General features: G+C 43.0%; 1 protein-coding gene across 1 annotated transcript in view; it reads left to right on the forward strand.

Moving 5' to 3' along the window:
- The window catches only part of LOC114243371 (cell adhesion molecule Dscam2), a 160,063-nt gene that overhangs the window by 106,851 nt on the left and 30,733 nt on the right, over positions 1 to 22,479 (forward strand). Inside the window, exons 5-11 of the mRNA XM_089738982.1 lie at positions 5,112 to 5,148; positions 14,172 to 14,209; positions 15,979 to 16,076; positions 17,167 to 17,258; positions 19,305 to 19,453; positions 20,257 to 20,347; positions 21,967 to 22,191. Coding sequence (XP_089595108.1) covers positions 5,112 to 5,148; positions 14,172 to 14,209; positions 15,979 to 16,076; positions 17,167 to 17,258; positions 19,305 to 19,453; positions 20,257 to 20,347; positions 21,967 to 22,191 — 730 coding nt within the window. The remainder of the gene's footprint in view (positions 1 to 5,111; positions 5,149 to 14,171; positions 14,210 to 15,978; positions 16,077 to 17,166; positions 17,259 to 19,304; positions 19,454 to 20,256; positions 20,348 to 21,966; positions 22,192 to 22,479) is intronic.

Consider the following 22,479-nt stretch of genomic DNA (forward strand, 5'->3'; position numbering starts at 1 on the left):
GTGTGCCGAATCTCACTGACGGGACACGCGCCGATCGTTATCGCGTCCGTTTATCTTCCACCGGATAAGATCGTTCTAAGCAGTGATATCGAGGCGCTGCTCGGTATGGGGAGCTCTGTCATTCTGGCGGGTGACCTAAATTGTAAACACATCAGGTGGAGCTCACACACCACAACCCCGAATGGCAGGCGGCTTGACGCGTTAGTCGATGATCTCGCCTTCGATATCGTCGCTCCGCTAACCCCGACTCACTACCCACTAAACATCGCGCATCGCCCGGATATACTCGACATAGCGTTATTAAAAAACGTAACTCTGCGCTTACACTCGATCGAAGTAGTTTCAGAGTTAGATTCAGACCACCGTCCCGTCGTTATGAAGCTCGGTCGCGCTCCCGATTCCGTTCCCGTCACGAGGACTGTGGTGGATTGGCACACGCTGGGCATCAGCCTGGCTGAATCTGATCCACCATCGCTCCCGTTTAACCCGGACTCTATCCCGTCTCCTCAGGATACCGCTGAAGCCATAGACATCTTAACGTCACACATCACCTCGACATTAGATAGGTCATCGAAACAAGTTGTAGCGGAGGACTTCCTTCACCGCTTCAAATTGTCCGACGATATTAGGGAACTCCTTAGAGCTAAGAACGCCTCGATACGCGCCTACGACAGGTATCCTACCGCGGAAAATCGTATTCGAATGCGTGCCCTACAACGCGACGTAAAGTCTCGCATCGCCGAAGTCCGAGATGCCAGATGGTCTGATTTCTTAGAAGGACTCGCGCCCTCCCAAAGGTCTTACTACCGCTTAGCTCGTACTCTCAAATCGGATACGGTAGTAACTATGCCCCCCCTCGTAGGCCCCTCAGGCCGACTCGCGGCGTTCGATGATGACGAAAAAGCAGATCTGCTGGCCGATACATTGCAAACCCAGTGCACGCCCAGCACTCAATCCGTGGACCCTGTTCATGTAGAATTAGTAGACAGTGAGGTAGAACGCAGAGCCTCCTTGCCACCATCGGATGCGTTACCACCCGTCACCCCGATAGAAGTTAAAGACTTGATCAAAGACCTACGTCCTCGCAAGGCTCCCGGTTCCGACGGTATATCTAACCGCGTTATTAAACTTCTACCCGTCCAACTCATCGTGATGTTGGCATCTATTTTCAATGCCGCTATGGCGAACTATATCTTTCCCGCGGTGTGGAAAGAAGCGGACGTTATCGGCATACATAAACCCGGTAAACCAAAAAATCATCCGACGAGCTACCGCCCGATTAGCCTCCTCATGTCTCTAGGCAAACTGTATGAGCGTCTGCTCTACAAACGCCTCAGAGACTTCGTCTCATCCAAGGGCATTCTCATCGATGAACAATTCGGATTCCGTACAAATCACTCATGCGTTCAACAGGTGCACCGCCTCACGGAGCACATTCTTGTGGGGCTTAATCGACCAAAACCGTTATACACGGGAGCTCTCTTCTTCGACGTCGCAAAAGCGTTCGACAAAGTCTGGCACAATGGTTTGATTTTCAAACTATTCAACATGGGCGTGCCGGATAGTCTCGTGCTCATCATACGGGACTTCTTGTCGAACCGCTCTTTTCGATATCGAGTCGAGGGAACCCGCTCCTCCCCACGACCTCTCACAGCTGGAGTCCCGCAAGGCTCTGTCCTCTCACCTCTCCTATTTAGCTTATTCGTCAACGATATTCCCCGGTCGCCGCCGACCCATTTAGCTTTATTCGCCGACGACACGACTGTTTACTATTCTAGTAGAAATAAGTCCCTAATCGCGAAGAAGCTTCAGAGCGCAGCCCTAGCCCTAGGACAGTGGTTCCGAAAATGGCGCATAGACATCAACCCAGCGAAAAGTACTGCGGTGCTATTTCAGAGGGGAAGCTCCACACGGATTTCCTCCCGGATTAGGAGGAGGAATCTCACACCCCCGATTACTCTCTTTAGACAACCCATACCCTGGGCCAGGAAGGTCAAGTACCTGGGCGTTACCCTGGATGCATCGATGACATTCCGCCCGCATATAAAATCAGTCCGTGACCGTGCCGCGTTTATTCTCGGTAGACTCTACCCCATGATCTGTAAGCGGAGTAAAATGTCCCTTCGGAACAAGGTGACACTTTACAAAACTTGCATAAGGCCCGTCATGACTTACGCGAGTGTGGTGTTCGCTCACGCGGCCCGCACACACATAGACACCCTCCAATCCCTACAATCCCGCTTTTGCAGGTTCGCTGTCGGGGCTCCGTGGTTCGTGAGGAACGTTGACCTACACGACGACCTGGGCCTTGAATCAATTCGGAAATACATGAAGTCAGCGTCGGAACGATACTTCGATAAGGCTATGCGTCATGATAATCGCCTTATCGTTGCCGCCGCTGACTACTCCCCGAATCCTGATCATGCAGGAGCCAGTCACCGTCGACGCCCTAGACACGTCCTTACGGATCCATCAGATCCAATAACCTTTGCATTAGATGCCTTCAACTCTAATACTAGGGGCAGGCTTAGGGACCCCGGTAACCGTACTCGTCGAACTCGACAAAGAGGTCGACGTGCAACCTAACCCATGCATCAGCCCGCTGAGTTTCTCGCCGGATCTTCTCAGCGGGTCGCGATTCCGATCCGGTAGTAGATTCATTCGCGAAACAATTGCTCTTGAGTTGTTAGGTCTCCTTCGGAGGAGGCGCTCGGGCAGTTGTTAGCAAATCCCACCCCTCTTGGCTGAGCCTTTGCTCGCCCACCTGTCCTGGTGAAACTGGAAAGGCCTTCGGGGCACCAGTAAAGTTTCAATCATAAAAAAAAAAAAAAAAAAAGGTAGTACTTTCATTTATTTTATTAGGCTATTTAGGTTATTTTATTTATTTGTTGTACACTTCATTGTACATAAGATAAATAAGTAATGTAAAGAAAAAACAGTAAGCACAAATGTCATATTTTATCACAATGATTTCTTCCGGACATGGCTTGGGCGAATGAATTTCGTTTTTTTTTCTATCTGTGCTGATCACCTGGGACGTTATCCCAACCGGGCAAGTAGGTGAGCTCACGGGGCTCTAACCTGAGGGAACTCCATATTACAGTTTGAAAAGTATAATAATTCCCTTCCAAATGATTTGGACTTTATCTCTCAAGATGCGTAACGACTTTCTTGTCGCGATATCAATGGAATTCGGTTAGCCACTTAAAATTAACTGGACCATGGGCACTTTAAAATATCTACAACAATATTTTAAAAAAAATATAAAGTTAAATTGTCCACCGCTACACAGAAATTCAATTTTCAAACTTCCGTAACCGCTTGTCCGGGAAATCGCTCGAACTCAGTTCGAGCCGTGGTTTTGAAAGGAAACATTTCGTCCATTTATTTCTTGGTACTTCATGTGTATTATAATATTCCATAATATCATTTTACTATTCTCAAAACAACTAACAGATGAGTTTCTCGCCGGATCTGCCCGCTGAGTTTCTCGCCGGATCTTCTCAGTGGGTCGCGATTCCGATCCGGTAGTAGATTCATTCGCGAAGCAATTGCTCTTGAGTTGTTAGGTCTCCTTCGGAGGCGCTCGGGCAGTTGTTAGCAAATCCCACCCCTCCTGGCTGAGCCTTTGCTCGCCCACCTGTCCTGGTGAAGCTGGAAAGGCCTCCGGGCCACCAGTAATCTCTCAATAATAAAAAAAAATAAAAAAACTAACAGATTATACCTACTTACGAAATCTTAAAAGCACACTACACTCAAATTAAAATTTACCACATGGTTTTTTATTTATTGGATTTATGAGTAAATAAGCTCAAGGAATATCTGGTTTAGTTATTGGATATCTTAGACATCATATTGCGCATGCTATCCTGAGGTTGAGATCTCAATTTTATTCCGAACCAGAGGTGACTTGGTGGTTCAAAGAATAATTGTCAACAAGAGTATTGATCTCAATGTGTTAATGACATGGTAATGCTAGAATTAGCAGCGTTCTACTATACTTTTTATTATTTCCTATGCTGATAGCTCTGAGAAGCTATACCATAGCTAATACTATACTAAAGATATCCCATATAGATAAAAATATAGACTCATAAAATTAAAATTAACTTCCTCGGCCCGATATCAGTTCAAAAGATCGGCCTCAGAAAGGAAGCTTCGAAATTTCACGAAAGCTCATTCATATTTTAATTAAAGCTCAACCTACACAAATTACAGTCTTAAATATATAAAAAGTTTTCAGAATATAAAGCCGCAGAGAGAAACTTTGACCAACTGAAAAAAGGCTGGGATACAAAAATGAAAAAAATAAGCCTTCGCCATTAAAGACTGGATCCAGTTAAGATCACGAAAATGAACTCTATCTGTGCTTAGCTTGATTTAGTATTTTTAACTCTAAGCACAGAGCAGTCGAGTCGAGTATCCATCGTCAAAGTTCCGTTCAGTGGGCCGTATTAATAAAGTTGGGTATGGATTAGTGGTACGGCAACTTTGCTGAGTTCGAAAAGTTTGTAGTGCAATGTATAGTTGAGGGAACTCTCGAACTAAAATCGTTTCGTGATCGCTGTTTTAATAGTTTTTAGAGTGGATGAGTTTTTTTTTTCTTTCTGTAAATTTTTTTAACTACACGGAACATTTTACGAGAATTTTTCGAGTTTGGAAAATGAAAATGGAAGCTGGATATCTTTAAGGACTTTTTAAATCCGAAAGATGCAGTGTTCGTTCTTGGGCAGTGATCATTGCTGTGTCATTCAGACGTGATTTGTCGTTTCACGTTGATGCTCGAAAATTGTACAAAACATATTGCTTCTTTGATGTGTGTGTTTTTTTTTATTACTTGGGTGGACGAGCTCACAGCCCACGTGGTGTTGGTTACTGGAGCCCAAAGACATCCATAACGTAAATGCGCCACCCACCTTGAGATATAAGTTCTAAGGTCTCAAATATAGTTACAAAGTCTGCCCCACCCTTCAAACAGGGCAGGGTGGTGGCACCTACCCGTGCGGACTCCCACACTACCACCAGTAAAAATGTTTGTTAACACTGGTCAGAATTCAAAATTAATTAATTTGTGTACGAAGATTTTTTAAATTTATTTATGTTCTTTGCAGATGAAGCTCACGGCGTAGGAGTTGGATGCAAATTTAGGTTAGTACTGCTTTTTTTCTTCCCTCGTTCCTAACATTGAAGATCTTCCAACGTTGTTTGAAGAAGGATATTTCATAGCTCCACCGCCACTGACGATGAAATTGAAGTTAGATCTCTTCACTCTATTCCTGCCTAGCAAGACGCTCGCCAAACTTTGAATTCGGATTATTAAATTCCATTTTCGTGCCGAAAATCTCAAGTAGTTCAACGATAGTTGCCTCAAGGGGTCCGCCTCCGGTAAATTGTTCGCAACTAACTAGTATGAAGTCCACTTCATAAGCAAAACTTTTAGACCAGTTGCGCTGCACTGCGTATTACTATTTAAGAATAATTTACTTACATATTACTATAATATAATATTTAGGAATTAAAGAAGGAATTGAAAAGCTGTTTTAAAAGGAATGTTTTATTGTTCAAGCAGTTTGGCGAGGATTTTTGTCGTTTTTCCTTTTGCACGTTAACGTGCCCAAGATTTGAAATTTTCTCGTAATTACTTTCTCACGAGTACTTGAATCAAATAAAATACATTGACAAGTATGTTAAACTACTGAAGATCAGATATCCTTTACAAAGTTTTTTTTTTTATTACTTAGATAGGTCAAGATAGGTGCAATTCCACATGACTACGACAGCTCTGCCAAGAGCAACCGATTATGATGATGATGATGATGAGATAGGTGGACGAGCTCACAGCCCACCTGGTATTAAGTGGTTACTGGAGCCCATAGACATGAGCTCGTCCACTCATCTAAGCTTGAGCTCGTCCACTCATCTAAGCAATAAAAAAAAAAACCACCATAGGCTTAGACCGAGAATTGAGCCAGTGTCGTATGATTGCTTAGATGGATGAACCCTTACGGAACTAATACATACTCACAAGACGATCAATAATCAAGTATTTTTATTTTATTTTTAAAATTGTTTTAATTTCATTTCTTGTCATTTCTTGCATCGTTATTCCTTCATCGTTGAAGTCATTTAGTATAATTAGTTCAATACGTACATTAGTACGAGTATATATTTCATTAGGAGGAGTGGCACCTGTTTTACATTTTAAGCCACTACGACTTCATTTAGTAAGTTCTTTCTGAACTTTTATTGCAACCAAGTCAAAAGAAAGTCTACCTCTAGCCATACGAGAAGCTGTCATTTGTTTTTGAATTGTATCATACGAATATTACTATGTTTTTTTTTTATTGCTTAGATGGGTGGACGAGCTCACAGCCCACCTGTTGTTAAGTGGTTACTGGAGCCCATAGACATCTACGACATAAATGCGCCACCCACCTTGAGGTATAAGTTCTAAGATCTCAGTATAGTTACAACGGCTGCTGCACCCTTCAAACCGAAACGCATTACTGCTTCACGGCAGAAATAGGCGGGGCGTTGGTACCTACCCGCGCGGACTCACAAGAGGTCCTACCACCAGTAAATATGTAATAACTAAAAACGTTATTCACACAATTACAATGCGTTCCACACCGAACTAAGCAACAGTAGCGATGCGTAAATTGTAAATGATTAATGGAATTACCGCGTCGCTGCGAATCGTGTCTGCGCATAATACCCTCCAATTGAATTTACGACTTGACGCGTGCATGTTTACTGCGGTTCGTCGTCGTGCATTGCTTCTGACACTTCGCTATACACATCAGAACCCAATTGTTGATTCGTATATTATTATTTTTAGTTCCGTCAACGATTCTACGGTCTCCAGTATTCAATGGATATTGAGGTCCATAGACCGCTTCTCGCCCTTTTCCCTATTATGTAAGGTCGGCGCAGTACGTGCTCTTATCATGCTATATAGGGATTTGCATTAGTTTTATTGTATTTATATCTCCAGTGGTATTTCCATTGCAACGTCTCACAGGGATGGACTTTTCTAATTTTGTTATATACTTTCCTTAATCCGTTTTTAATTCTATGATTTCTATTTTATTATATATTACTATGTACTTTATGTATAATAAAATTTAGACTAAAATTTGAATTTTTAAATGTTTTTTTTTTTAATTTTTCTGCCATTTTATATACCAGGGTTTCATAAATATGGCAGCATTAATATCATCTCCTTGTTATATACAGAGTTATTAATACGGGACCCAGGTCTGTTATATGCTTATCACGTCAATAGTTCTTGAATAAATCTCAACTAGAGTCCGATAAGTGTTGAAAGATAGACCAGACCATTCGGATGAAACTTACTTAACGCAATAATAAAACTTTTATTTCAAAGAAGTTTTTCAATTACTCGCGAGCTGTCTTAAGGTATACTTCTACACATACTACACATTCTAGCCGTACTCGTCCGCTTTGCTGGGCATTTAAAATTAACAATTGTCATTATTATTAGGGAGCCCAACACTCATATAAATATTTGTATTTTCTACACGGATACCAAGTTTCTTAATACTGCTTTATTTGTAACTACACTTGTACAATCTTTAGATATCTGCTCACTACTGAATACACTGCTTTCTGTTTCTGTTTTTTCAGACTACCGCCCTTTTTATTATGTCACGTCCCCACTACTGCCATTGCTCCCACTAACAGTGTTGCTATTTGAAAATCCGATAATTGCCTTAAGTTTAACATGATACATTTTATTATTTTTGTTTTAATTATTTTACAATAAACCTTACAGTAGTTATAACGGAACATTCGTAAAAACCAATCTAGATTTATATATTAGTATAGATTATGAGGACACATTAAAGTGCTCCATTCCGATAGAGGCACCCGTCACATGCGGACGTGCTCATCGTCCACTCGATCGCCCGGTCTTTGTTCGCCCGGCTTTTGTTAGCCCGGCCATTGTTCGCGCGGCCTGTGTTCGTGATACATCTGCCGACCAAGTGTGTTTCCTGGAAGCTTTTATTTGTTTTGTTTTAGTTATTTTTGTGTTCGTGGAACATTTGCCGACAAAGTGTTTTCCTGCAAGTATTTATTTGTTTTGCTTCTTTTTGTAATTTCTGTTTTGTTGTGCTTTTTCTTTGTCCTGTAGTAATCGCGCCGCATTGCCACCTGTGTTCAATAGAACCGCTCAGGTCCGAGAAGTTGGGGCCTCGCCGCAAGGCGAGTGTTTTCAAGACCCAGGGCCGCCCCACCTGGGTACTCAGCGATCATGGACGCTGTATTCGTGGAATTCCTCCGACTTCGTCACCCACAGCTCGCCTCAGAGTTTCTGGCTTTCAAGGCCAATCACACTGCGAGCTCTCTCGAAGACTCCGCCGTGCTCGCTGCTCCTGCGTCGCCTGTACCTGCGTGCAAAGCGTCTACATCGAGCATCGCAGCCTCCGTCGTGCCTGCCGTTCCCGCGTCGCCTATACTGGCGAGTAAAACTACTGCGTCGTCCGCCGTGGCCACCGTTCCAGCAGCGCGATCATCCGCGGCCTCCGTCGCGCCCTCCAAAACTCCTGCTTGTAGGTCATCTGCGCCCGCCTCCTCGTCCTCCGACTCTGACTCGGAGATGGAGGTCGACCTCGCCCCCGCCTCATCGACGGATGGATTCACCCTGTTACAAAAGGGTAAGAAGCGTGCCGCGGAGTCTCGAGCTCTCGCGGCCGCTAAAATTAGCAAAGCCGCGAACGCGTCGCGCCCCCGCCCTCAGACTCCCGTTGCGCCTCCAGCCCGTGCCACTCCGTCGCCGCGACCGGTGGCGCAATCTAAAACTCAGACCCCTCCCCCGGTTATCCTTCAAGAGAAGGCAGCTTGGGACCGAGTTTCCCTGGCCCTTAAAGCCAAAAATATTAATTTTGCCAGCGCCCGTAATCTCGCCAACGGGATTCAAATAAAAGTAACGACACCCGACGACCATAGGGCCCTCTCAAGTTACCTCCGAAAGGAGCGTATAAGTTTCCACACTTATACGCTCCAGGAGGAGCGCGAACTCCGCGTTGTCATACGTGGAATCCCGAAGGAGCTAGATGCCGATCTCGTCAAGGCAGATCTGATAGAACAAGGCCTACCAGTAAATTCCGTGCACCGCATGCACACCGGCCGCGGTAGGGAGCCATACAATATGGTTTTAGTCGCCCTCCAGCCTACCCCCGAGGGTAAGCAAATTTTTAACATTCGGACCGTCTGTAGGCTCTCCGGTATTGCCGTCGAAGTCCCCCATAAAAAAGGCACTCCTAGTCAGTGCCATAACTGCCAACTGTACGGGCACTCTTCCCGTAACTGTCACGCGCGCCCCCGATGTGTTAAGTGTTTGGGCGATCACGCCACGGCCCTCTGCGCTCGCGACCAAAAAACCGCGACGGAACCGCCTAGCTGTGTCCTGTGCCGAACACAAGGTCACCCCGCGAACTACCGTGGATGCCCCAGAGCTCCAAAAATAAATCGCCGCGTCGCCCGTCAAAACCGCCTCCGAGCTTCCGGCCCAGACATCAAAGCCACGGTACCCTCTGTGCCGAAGGCTAAGCCTGCTTTCGTGCCGGCGTCGGTGCCCAGCGTCTCGGCTTGGGCTAAACCGTTGCCGTACACGAACACGGCTACAACTCTCTCCCCCGCGACTCGTCCCACCCCCGCGATACGTCCCTCCCCCGCGACCTGCCCTCCGACCGCGTCCGAAAATCTCGCTCTAGCGATCGACTTTTTTCAGTCGATCAACTTTGAGCGTGTTAACGCTTTGGGTGACGCCATTCGCGCCGCCTCCACTGCACAACATTTCATCGCCGTTGTGCAAGAATACGCTGACGTATACGCGTCGTTAAATACGTACGTCCTCCCCTCACTCCGCCGGTAATCAATGGCGTACATTAGTAGAATAAAACCCTTATCCGTAACAATAGGATTTTTTAACGCTTACGGTCTCGCAAATCAACGTGATCAGGTTTGTGATTTTTTGCGTGACCATCAAATTGACATTTTCTTAGTGCAGGAGACCCTACTTAAGCCCGCGCGCCGTGACCCTAAAATCGCGAACTATAACATGGTCAGGAACGACAGGCTCTCTGCCCGTGGTGGTGGTACCGTTATTTACTATAGAAGAGCCCTGCATTGCGTCCCGCTCGATCCTCCCGCGCTCGCTAATATCGAAGCATCAGTGTGCCGAATCTCACTGACGGGACACGCGCCGATCGTTATCGCGTCCGTTTATCTTCCACCGGATAAGATCGTTCTAAGCAGTGATATTGAGGCGCTGCTCGGTATGGGGAGCTCTGTCATTCTGGCGGGCGACCTAAATTGTAAACACATCAGGTGGAACTCACACACCACAACCCCGAATGGCAGGCGGCTTGACGCGTTAGTCGATGATCTCGCCTTCGATATCGTCGCTCCGTTAACCCCGACTCACTACCCGCTAAATATCGCGCATCGCCCGGATATACTCGACATAGCGTTATTAAAAAACGTAACTCTGCGCTTACACTCGATCGAAGTAGTTTCAGAGTTAGATTCAGACCACCGTCCCGTCGTCATGAAGCTCGGTCGCGCTCCCGATTCCGTTCCCGTCACGAGGACTGTGGTGGATTGGCACACGCTGGGCATCAGCCTGGCTGAATCTGATCCACCATCGCTCCCGTTTAACCCGGACTCTACCCCGTCTCCTCAGGATACCGCTGAAGCCATAGACATCTTAACATCACACATCACCTCGACATTAGATAGGTCATCGAAACAAGTTGTAGCGGAGGACTTCCTTCACCGCTTCAAATTGTCCGACGATATTAGGGAACTCTTTAGAGCTAAGAACGCCTCGATACGCGCCTACGACAGGTATCCTACCGCGGAAAATCGTATTCGAATGCGTGCCCTACAACGCGACGTAAAGTCTCGCATCGCCGAAGTCCGAGATGCCAGATGGTCTGATTTCTTAGAAGGACTCGCGCCCTCCCAAAGGTCTTACTACCGCTTAGCTCGTACTCTCAAATCGGATACGGTAGTAACTATGCCCCCCCTCGTAGGCCCCTCAGGCCGACTCGCGGCCTTTGATGATGACGAAAAAGCAGAGCTGCTGGCCGATACATTGCAAACCCAGTGCACGCCCAGCACTCAATCCGTGGACCCTGTTCATGTAGAATTAGTAGACAGTGAGGTAGAACGCAGAGCCTCCTTGCCACCCTCGGATGCGTTACCACCCGTCACCCCGATGGAAGTTAAAGACTTGATCAAAGACCTACGTCCTCGCAAGGCTCCCGGTTCCGACGGTATATCTAACCGCGTTATTAAACTTCTACCCGTCCAACTCATCGTGATGTTGGCATCTATTTTCAATGCCGCTATGGCGAACTGTATCTTTCCCGCGGTGTGGAAAGAAGCGGACGTTATCGGCATACATAAACCCGGTAAACCAAAAAATCATCCGACGAGCTACCGCCCGATTAGCCTCCTCATGTCTCTAGGCAAACTGTATGAGCGTCTGCTCTACAAGCGCCTCAGAGATTTCGTCTCATCCAAGGGCATTCTCATCGATGAACAATTCGGATTCCGTACAAATCACTCATGCGTTCAACAGGTGCACCGCCTCACGGAGCACATTCTTGTGGGGCTTAATCGACCAAAACCGTTATACACGGGAGCTCTCTTCTTCGACGTCGCAAAAGCGTTCGACAAAGTCTGGCACAATGGTTTGATTTTCAAACTATTCAACATGGGCGTGCCGGATAGTCTCGTGCTCATCATACGGGACTTCTTGTCGAACCGCTCTTTTCGATATCGAGTCGAGGGAACCCGCTCCTCCCCACGACCTCTCACAGCTGGAGTCCCGCAAGGCTCTGTCCTCTCACCCCTCTTATTTAGCTTATTCGTCAACGATATTCCCCGGTCGCCGCCGACCCATTTAGCTTTATTCGCCGACGACACGACTGTTTACTATTCTAGTAGAAATAAGTCCCTAATCGCGAAGAAGCTTCAGAGCGCAGCCCTAGCCCTAGGACAGTGGTTCCGAAAATGGCGCATAGACATCAACCCAGCGAAAAGTACTGCGGTGCTATTTCAGAGGGGAAGCTCCACACGGATTTCCTCCCGGATTAGGAGGAGGAATCTCACACCCCCGATTACTCTCTTTAGACAACCCATACCCTGGGCCAGGAAGGTCAAGTACCTGGGCGTTACCCTGGATGCATCGATGACATTCCGCCCGCATATAAAATCAGTCCGTGACCGTGCCGCGTTTATTCTCGGTAGACTCTACCCCATGATCTGTAAGCGGAGTAAAATGTCCCTTCGGAACAAGGTGACACTTTACAAAACTTGCATAAGGCCCGTCATGACTTACGCGAGTGTGGTGTTCGCTCACGCGGCCCGCACACACATAGACACCCTCCAATCCCTACAATCCCGCTTTTGCAGGTTAGCTGTCGGCGCTCCGTGGTTCGTGAGGAACGTTGACCTACACGACGACCTGGGCCTCGAATCAATTCGGAAATACATGAAGTCAGCGTCGGAACGATACTTCGATAAGGCTATGCGTCATGATAATCGCCTTATCGTTGCCACCGCTGACTACTCCCCGAATCCTGATCATGCAGGAGCCAGTCACCGTCGACGCCCTAGACACGTCCTTACGGATCCATCAGATCCAATAACCTTTGCATTAGATGCCTTCAGCTCTAATACTAGGGGCAGGCTTAGGGACCCCGGTAACCGTACTCGTCGAACTCGACAAAGAGGTCGACGTGCAACCTAACCCATGCATCAGCCCGCTGAGTTTCTCGCCGGATCTTCTCAGCGGGTCGCGATTCCGATCCGGTAGTAGATTCATTCGCGAAACAATTGCTCTTGAGTTGTTAGGTCTCCTTCGGAGGCGCTCGGGCAGTTGTTAGCAAATCCCACCCCTCTTGGCTGAGCCTTTGCTCGCCCACCTGTCCTGGTGAAACTGGAAAGGCCTTCGGGCCACCAGTAAACTTTCAATCATAAAAAAAAAAAAAAAAAAAAAAAATTAAAGTGCTCACGTATAAAATGTGTATTTTTTTTATTTTTTTTTTATTCCTTAGATGCGTGGACGAGCTCACAGCCCACCCGGTGTTAAGTGGTTACTGGAGCCCATGGACATCTACAACGTAAATGCGCCACCCACCTTGAGATATAAGTTCTAAGATCTCAGTATAGTTACAACGGCTGCCCCACCCTTCAAACCGAAACGCATTACTGCTTCACGGCAGAAATAAGCAGGGCGGTGGTACCTACCCGCGCGGACTCACAAGAGGTCCTACCACGAGTAATTACGCAAATTATAAGTTTGCGGGTTTCACTTTTATTACACGATGTTATTCCTTCACCGTGGAAGTCAATCGTGATCATTTGTTGAGCACGTATTTCTTTAGAAAAATTGGTACCCGCCTGTGGGATTCGAACACCGGTGCATCGCTCGACACGAATGCACCAGACGTCTTATCCCTTAGGCCACGACGACTGCAAAATAGCCTTACACTTTTTGAAATATTGATTAGAATGATGTAATAAAAAAAGTAACAAACCATGAGATAGGTATGGTTATAAAAAAATTAAAACTGAATCCAACAATAAAATTCATGAAATAAGCCTAAAAACGGGAACCACCTAGAGAGAATACATTTTCAGAAGAAAAAAAAATTCAATATCGTCTAAAAATAAGTAACGGAACAAGAAATCTGTAAGCGAACTTATGATATACACTTTCTTGAAGTTCGTACTAATCAGCTTCCAAAACGGGGGTGGCTTATCAAAAGCGTTCCAATGTCAACTAATCTCTATAAATAAAAATGAATTGCTGTTCGTTAGTCTCGCTAAAATTCGAGAACGGCTGGACCGATTTGGCTAATTTTGGTCTTGAATTATTCGTGGAAGTCCAGGGAAGGTTTAAAATGTGAGAAAATATAAAAAAGCTCGGAATTGTAAAAAAACAAACAATTTTGTTTTTCCTTTGATGTGTCCCCTTGATGTGTCTTTTATTTATCAATTGAGGCACTACGAAGTCTGCCAGGTCAGCTAGTTTTCAATAAAATACACGTTTGTAAAAAAAAACCATCAATATTAATCCTTGGAAATTAAAACTCTGGTAGTTTTGAGCCGTGAACGTATTTTTTGTGTTTCAGGTCAATGGCTTCCAACTCATCAACGGTGTTCCATGGAGGTGTGTATTATTTATTTATTAGCCGATATGCTCATTAGAGGCACTGTTTATCTGATTTAGCCAATTAATACAGTAACTTGAACACCTTATCAACATATTTTCAAATGCATTGATATAACACTTATAAAACCCTTCTGAATAGAACGCAGAATTATGCATGCCCGAAATAGCCAGTAAGGAACCCGTGATAGCATACACCGACTCTACAACGAGTAGTTAATTTACTAATTATGGTGTAGGAAAATTTATGTCGATGTTAACATCTTCTTTTTCTTATTATAAGAAAGATAAAGAAGAAGTTTCAGTGATAAAGGTATCAGTGATATTGTGTATCCATGTCACTATTTAAATTGACTTATAGTTTAAATCCATATTACGTTATCCACGAGGTGAAATCACTCAGATTGCATAACATAATATATTAATGGGGATTATGAAATGACTTGATAAGTTAGTGAATTTTCATTGTTAAAGAAATAATTACGTCGATTCGGGGGAAATGTTGTGGTTTTGCGCTAAATTTGATGTGATTGCATTCTATTGGCAATTGGACAGTAGGTAGTAGTGATTGGTATCATAGTTTGAAGATGTCGTGGAAATTCAAGGTATCCACCATTATGATGGGTATTATCTACCGTTATGAAACTACGTAATATAAAAAGAAGTCTTTACGCATCTAGAACACCAAATAAAAAATATGTTTAATGGTAGTGAAAAGGAAATTATTTTATTAAAGAAATTCATGATTGATTAGACGCGAAGATTGTCGGGAGAAGGTAAATCGTCTTTTAAGCTGCGTAGAATAGTTGATTGTTAGCGACAGGAAAATCTGACAGGAATAGTAATCTTTTGAACCTTTGCATTACGTGTGGTTAGCCTTTTTCAACGTAAATAGGGAGACTGAATCTTCACTCTGTTGATGATTTGATAGAAAGATAACCACTGAAGTATGAAACCTACTATGCAGATAACGCTGTTTGACTATAACCTAAATTGACATATCGCATCTTTAGAATTGCAATGGCTTAATCCAAAATTCTTGATTTTTGGTAAACGCCAAAAATGTAGTTGAAGAATTGTAATTTTTCAGTTTTGATTTTAATACTTTAAGCCATCTTATCTTAAAACTTAAGGTATGCACTTGATTTAAAAGAGACGGAAAGTGTGCTTTGTTCTTTTATAAATTGACTAGCTGTACCCGTCCGTTTCGCTGGGCATTTAAAATTAACATTATTATTTCTGACCTCACAAAGATTCTCGTCATAAACGCTACCGCAACTGGTGTAGGGAGTCCAACGCTCAAATAAATATTAGCCTATCCATTAAGTACAGCATTTTCTACATGAATACCAAGTTTCAAGTCAATCGGATGCATGGTTCCGTAATTATAACGGAACATCCGTAAAAACCGCTGTAGATTTATATATTAGTATAGATAGAATGCATTTTTATAAGTCGTCCAAAGTATAAAACTCTTTTTCTTAAAATTTTTAGTTAAACCACTTAAATTCTAAAGGTGCGGTGTAATATCAAAGTTTCAAGTACGACTAAGTTAAGGTTCAATGAACATCATACCAAACTGCATCGTTTTTTTACTAAAGAAATGAGTAACATACCGGTGGTGATACTACCCATATGACTTGATATATGTTACGCAATCCATACTTGTTTATCAGGGTTTGATTGAGATGGAGCTAATTTTGTGTGCTTAATACACGAGATCCTACGTGATCATGAAATTGTCGTAGAATTTTCACAACATAATTCAGTTGCAGATGTTCAACGCGCACGAAATAAAAGGGATATTCCTTCGAACATTTTGATGACCCAACATTTCAGTGGACAGATCGTTACGCCCGGTGATGACGTAAGTTAACTTTCAAAGTATCTTTCAATTAACGCCAAAGCTGTTAGCTTCAAAAGCAGTCGAGAATTGTGTCACTAAAAACATTGGTACATGATTGGTTTCTTCGTGAACTAGTTTATTACAATCAAAGATCGGATTGCCAGGATATTCGCTGTATGCCAAAGGCGCTTTGTAAACGAGATTTCAAGATACTTATGCCCTAGTATTGGGGAACTGTTACACACTACTCTACAAAGCAGCTTTGCCCTAATCAGCTCGTTTACGAGCTCACTGTGTTTTTCCATTAGAGTCATCATTTTTAGCTTTCTTGTAAAATCAAATCGTATTGAAAACCAGTTAGAATCTGGAAGCCGTCGCGAGCATACATAAGTTTGAGAAGTCAACAATAGTGTTGTAAAATTGTGAAGTCTAATAAAAGACAGTTTAGTTGTGAAAAGTTATTGTGTTTTTTTTTAAAAAAGAAGTTTGAGAAAGGCCGTGTAACAGAACCATTGACGAAGCGTTATGGTCTAAATATTGGATATTACTCCTGAAGGTAAATGGCAATTGGGTCGACCAGATGGTTAGCACAACTAAGCTGTCCAAGTCTCATTTGCAGAAGTAAATAGGATAGCTTTCGGAAAATACCGTGGATTGTTCTAGAGCCGAATGGTACCGGACACAAACGGTCTGTAGAAAATACACTGTAGGTGAGCGCAGTGGTTCCAGGATTTTGAGGTAAATTCTGATCTGGTGGAGGGCAGTACTTATTGGATTTAGTGTTTCTTTTAAACAGGTGATAATTCACATAAGGTCATCTAAGATTTCCTGTACTATGGGTAACAGATACATATACATTTATATACGTTTTAATATAGACATATATGGGTTTTTTTATTGCCCTTGTTGGCAGACAAGCGTACGGCCAACCTGACGGTGAGTGGTTACCGTCGCCCATGGACGTCAGCTATACCAGGGGCAGAGTCAAGCCGCTGCCTGTCGTTAAGTACTCTCTACAAGCCTCGTTTGAAAAACAATAATAAATGAAGAAGCAAATAAACCTGCTCTTCATACAATAATGTTGAGGTTGGTTAATGTCTCTATTTTACAGGTAAGCCTTCAATGTACAGCTACAGCAGAAAGACCACCTAGATTCATTTGGGAAAGGGACGGTGTGACGATCACATCAAATACTGATCAAAGGTATTGCTTTTTTTTTAATCGCTTAGATGGGTGGACGAGCTCACAGCCCACCTGGTGTTAAGTGGTTACTGGAGCCCATAGGCATCTACAACGTAAATGCGCCACCCACCTTGAGATAAGTCCTAAGGCCTCAAGTATAGTTACAAAGTCTGCCCCACCTTTCAAACCGAAACGCATTACTGCAGAAATAGCCAGGGTGGTGGTACCTACCCGTCCTGCCACCAGTAATTACGCAAATTATAATTTTGCAGGTTTGACTTTTATTACATGATGTTAATCCTTCATCGTGGAGGTCAATCGTGAACATTTGTTAAGTACGTATTTCATTACAAAAATTGGTACCCGCTTGCGGGATTCGAACACGGGTGCATCGCTACACATACGAATGCATCGGACGTCTTATCCTTTAGGCCACGACGACTTCAATACGTTTACGCTATCTGCAACGGATGCATCGTTTTAAATTTTTTTTTTTTTTTTTTTTTTTTTTTCGAATCGAAGGCTCTGAAACGTCGGCCGTCTCGGTACGGCAGCCCGTCGGGCCGCCCAGACAGTGCCGCTGGTGTCCTGGATAATCATGGGATCCTGCCCATCAAATTTTATTTATATATAGTAATTGTTACGCCAATTAATAGTCCTGGACTAATTAGACTAATTATTTACTAGATGGCACTACGTGGGAATGAGGCGCTCGCTCCTGGCCTTTTCATTTTTCATTATTATTATTATTATTTTTATTTTTATTTGTTTTTTCTTTTATTGTAAATATTTTTATTTATTTAAAAAAAAAAAAGATTTGAGAAAAAACAAAAAAAAAAATTGCCCGCTGAGTTTGTTTCGCCGGTTCTTCTCAGGACTGGCTTTTTTTGGAACCGGTGGTAGAGTTAACATTGTTATTTGTATTTTGACATTCAACAAGTGTGTCATACTGACATCTAAGTTGAAATAAATGATTTTGAATTTGAATTTGAATTTAATAAAGTATTTATTAGAAGTAAGAAATGAGTAAGAAATGAATAAGAAATGAGTGGACACACAAGGAACTGTTGGAATAACATTAACAAACGAGATAAATGGTGAACACCTACAAAAATTCCGTACCGATATTCGTTCGATTAATTGGGCTCTAAAAAATTTCATTACAAATAATAATAATAAAGAACCAAATGATAATAGTTATATAATAATAGGTATATGATAATAGGTATGTGATATATTGGAACGATTTCGATAGCAAATGTTTCAAGGCTCTAAAAATTTATTAGCAATTAATGAGTGGATTGTATAGTGAGACCACACTGATAGATACCAGCCAAGTATTCCATACAAATTCTGAACAGATTCCCGGGAACGACTTCCGTGATGAAGATTTAAAAACATCGCATAATAAAAATCTGAATGTCAATTACTGAATTACTTATGCAAGGGAGTAACGCATCGGTAAATACCATAATAGATTTCAAACCTCAACCTAAAGTCCGAAATAGAATTGGCGTTTCGTTTGTGATGTTTCGTGGTAGCTTAATACCCAGTCCGCCAAGAGTTTCTTGATCTATGTAATCCAATAAAAAAGATACGTGGTGTTGTAGGACACCGGATAGGAACGAAGTTCCTTATTATACAAATACATTTAAATTAATTTTATTTAATTAATTTTAAATTCTATTCGAGGTATAAAGAAAATAGAACTGGACTTTTCGTAACAACCCACGGTCATTCGGTAACGTACTGCGAACTTATTGTGGTACACTTCATTCACGGTTGTTTGCATAAGAGTTAGTGTAATGCGCAAACGAACGCTCTGAGATCGTGGTCAATGAATGATAAAAAAAGTATGTTATATTTTCTACGTTATTACAAAGTTCAGTCGTACATTGTGTGCATTACTAATTTGTACGTTATTACAAAGTTAAGTCGTACACTGTGTGCATTACTAATAAAAATCTTACGTTACGGACGTTTTTTCCCGGTTAGGGTACCCCTCCGCATCGTCCTATAAGGAACTTCGTTCCAAAAATGTAATTCTTAATTCTCATTGCCATTAAGGTACACTCTTGGTCAAATGATGTCTGGAGTTGGAGTGGTGTCACAAGTGAACATCACGCGCTCAAGAGTCGAAGACGGCGGGGTCTACTCTTGCACTGCTTTAGAAGGAGACACGAAGATAACGCATTCAGCTCGTATTAATGTTAACGGTAAGTTTTTAAAGCAGACGAACGAGTTACCGATTATGGTCAGCAATCACGAATCTCGTGAGCGTCAGCGTCAGCGTATTATTATTTTTTTTTTTTATTATTATTATTATTATTATTATTATTTTTTTTTTTATTATTATTATTTTTTTTTATTGCCTTTGTAGGCAGACGAGCATACGGCCCACCTGATGGTGAGTGGTTACCGTCGCCCATGGACTTCAGCAATGCCAAGGGCAGAGCCAAGCCGCTGCCTACCGCCTTGCAGCTTGCGGCTTGACCTTGGAGTATTGCACGGCGAATCAGTAACAAATCATTGGAAGAAGTGCTTTATGAGCACCGCGGAGAAGTGTTCTGGTCTGTGCTGTTTAGTACGACCAGTCTGCCTATTTCTTTGAAAGGGCATGTATCCGGTTTGATGGATTAGATAACCATTCTCATGAAATGTTTTCTATTTTTTTAATGCTTAGATGGGTGGACGAGTTCACGGTCCACCTGGTGTTAAGTGGTTACTGGATTCCATAGACATCTACAACATAAATGCCACTGCCCAACTTAGGTGAGCGTCTTAAGGTCTCAGTGTAGTTACAACGGCTGCCTCACCCATCAAACCGAAACGCATTACTGCTTCACGGCAGGAATAGGCAGGGTGGCGGTATCTACCCGTGCGGTCTCACAAGAGGTCCTACCACCAATATGTTTGAAGGCGAATGGCGGCGTCAACCACTTAAGGTCCAACGTCCGAGCAGTAGTGGAACATCATGTATTATTGAATTGCTTAATTTATCCGAAACTCTTTCTTTCAGGACCGCCGTATATTCGGTCTCTACCACCGATAAAAGTACAGAGCGGAGAATCTTTGAAGTTAAGATGTCCCTACTATGGATATCCTATCAGGTTCCACCATTTATATTTTTCTTATTTTCTTAAATGGGTGAACGAGCTCATCTCGTGTCACTGGAGCTACCGGAGTCCATGGACCACAAGAACGTAAATGCCGCCACCCACCTTAAGACATCAGTTCTAAGATCACAGTTTTAGAGTACAACGAATGTCCCACCCTTCAAACCGAAACGCATTACTGCTTCACGGCAGAAATTGACAAGATGGTGGTACCTACCTGTGCGGATTCACAAGACGTCTTACTACCAGTAAAAGTTTCGAATTATTCTATCATTTAAATTATAACTTACACAATGTTTAAAACTAAAATAAATTATTTTAACTTTAGTTTTAACTAACCAACTAAAATAAGTTAATAAAATAATACATTTTTAAAATTGTATTTTACTGGATGTCTAATAAATAACTAGCATACAAAAAGAGGTTAGGATTTTCCTATGTGTTAAGCGTATTGAACATACAGACGCGAAACATTAAATAGATTCAAATCGACAGTAATAAATATTTTAAAAATATATATTTGGTAATATGGCTACGCGCTGGGGTTCGGGATGAATAAAAATTCTAACGAAGTACAGATTGAGACTGCATTAACACTGAGAACACATAAAACACTCAACTAACACTTTAAAATTTTCAATTCACTTCTTCCGCTTCGCTTCAGGTGATCCGTTCGCTGTTTCGCTTCGAGTAGATCTAATTGCTGACTGCTTTCGTGTCATCTCTGCAATTAGAACTATTGAGAACATTCTTCTCAAGTCGAGTATTTTCGATATGCGTTTCCGCCATTTGACAATAGATGGCGTTGTACTTGTCAAGCGTTCTGGATGTTACTAGATCTTTTGATATTCGTTGCTGCTCTTCGGCGATAGATGCGCGCTCTTACCGGCATACCAATATGGTATGGTTAGTTAAAAGACACTAACTACCCGTGAACAGATTTCGAAAGTGATAAATATGAAAAAGATTGTTTGTTCTTGATCGCTCAAGTGACTTGTCAGTTCGAGTTAAAGCAGTGCTAGATTAAAGCGTCAGCTTCAGCGAAACAATAGTTCAGCGAAGCTATACGTTATATTAGCAACAATATAAGGCTTAATCGAGTTATTTTAGCAATGCGTTTCATTACATTTGCCGAAAAACACAGCGAAGTGTGACTGTTTCTTCATTGGTATCAAATATTTTACATGTAATAGAAGACCTGGTGGTAGGACCTCTTGTAAATCCGCACGGATAGGTATCACCACCCTGCCTGTTTCTGCCGTGAAGCAGTAATTAATTTTTTTTTATTGCCTAGATAGGTAGACGAGCTTACAGCCCACCTAGTGTTAAGTGGTTACTGGAGCCCATAGACATCTACAACGTAAATGCGCCACCCACCTTGAGATATACGTTCTAAGGTCTCACTATAGTTATAACGGCTGCCCCACCCTTCAAACCGAAACGCATTACTGCTTCACGGCAGAAATAGGCAGGGTGGTGGTACCCACCCGCGCGGACTCACAAGAGATCCTACCACCAGTAATATGAATAAGCAGAATTTAATTTATAAATAATCAATGCAGTTTAGTGGAAATTATTATTGATATTTCATCGTACACGTATAAAAATTCCAGCAAACTTGAATGGGAGCATAAAGGCGTGAAACTGAGTTCGACCACTTTACCACAGCACATTCGTTACAAACGTACCTTTACCACCGGCAAGAGAAGAAGAAGAAAACGACAGTTATTCGAAAGAGATGAAAATGGAGTACTGAGTTTACCTAAAGTCGTCAAGGAGGAGAACGGGGATACATACACTTGTGTTGTGTATAGTCCTTCGGGAGAAATGGCTAGAAGGTGAGATTAAAACTGGCTACTGTGACAATACTGTAAATTTTTTTTATTGCTTAGATGGTTGGACGAGCTCACAGCCCACCAGATATTAAGTGGTTACTGCAGCCCATAGACATCTACCACGTAAATGCGCTACCCACCTTGAGATATAAGTTCTAAGATCTCGGTATAGTTACAACGGCCGCCCTACCCTTCGGACCGAAACGCATTACTGCTTCACGGCAGAAATAGGCAGGGTGGTGGTACCTACCCGCGCGGACTCACAAGAAGTCCTACCACCAATTCAGTCTG

The sequence above is a fragment of the Bombyx mandarina genome, chromosome 28 (assembly GCF_030267445.1).
Source record: "Bombyx mandarina strain Sakado chromosome 28, ASM3026744v2".
Classification (NCBI taxonomy): Eukaryota; Metazoa; Arthropoda; class Insecta; order Lepidoptera; family Bombycidae; genus Bombyx; species Bombyx mandarina.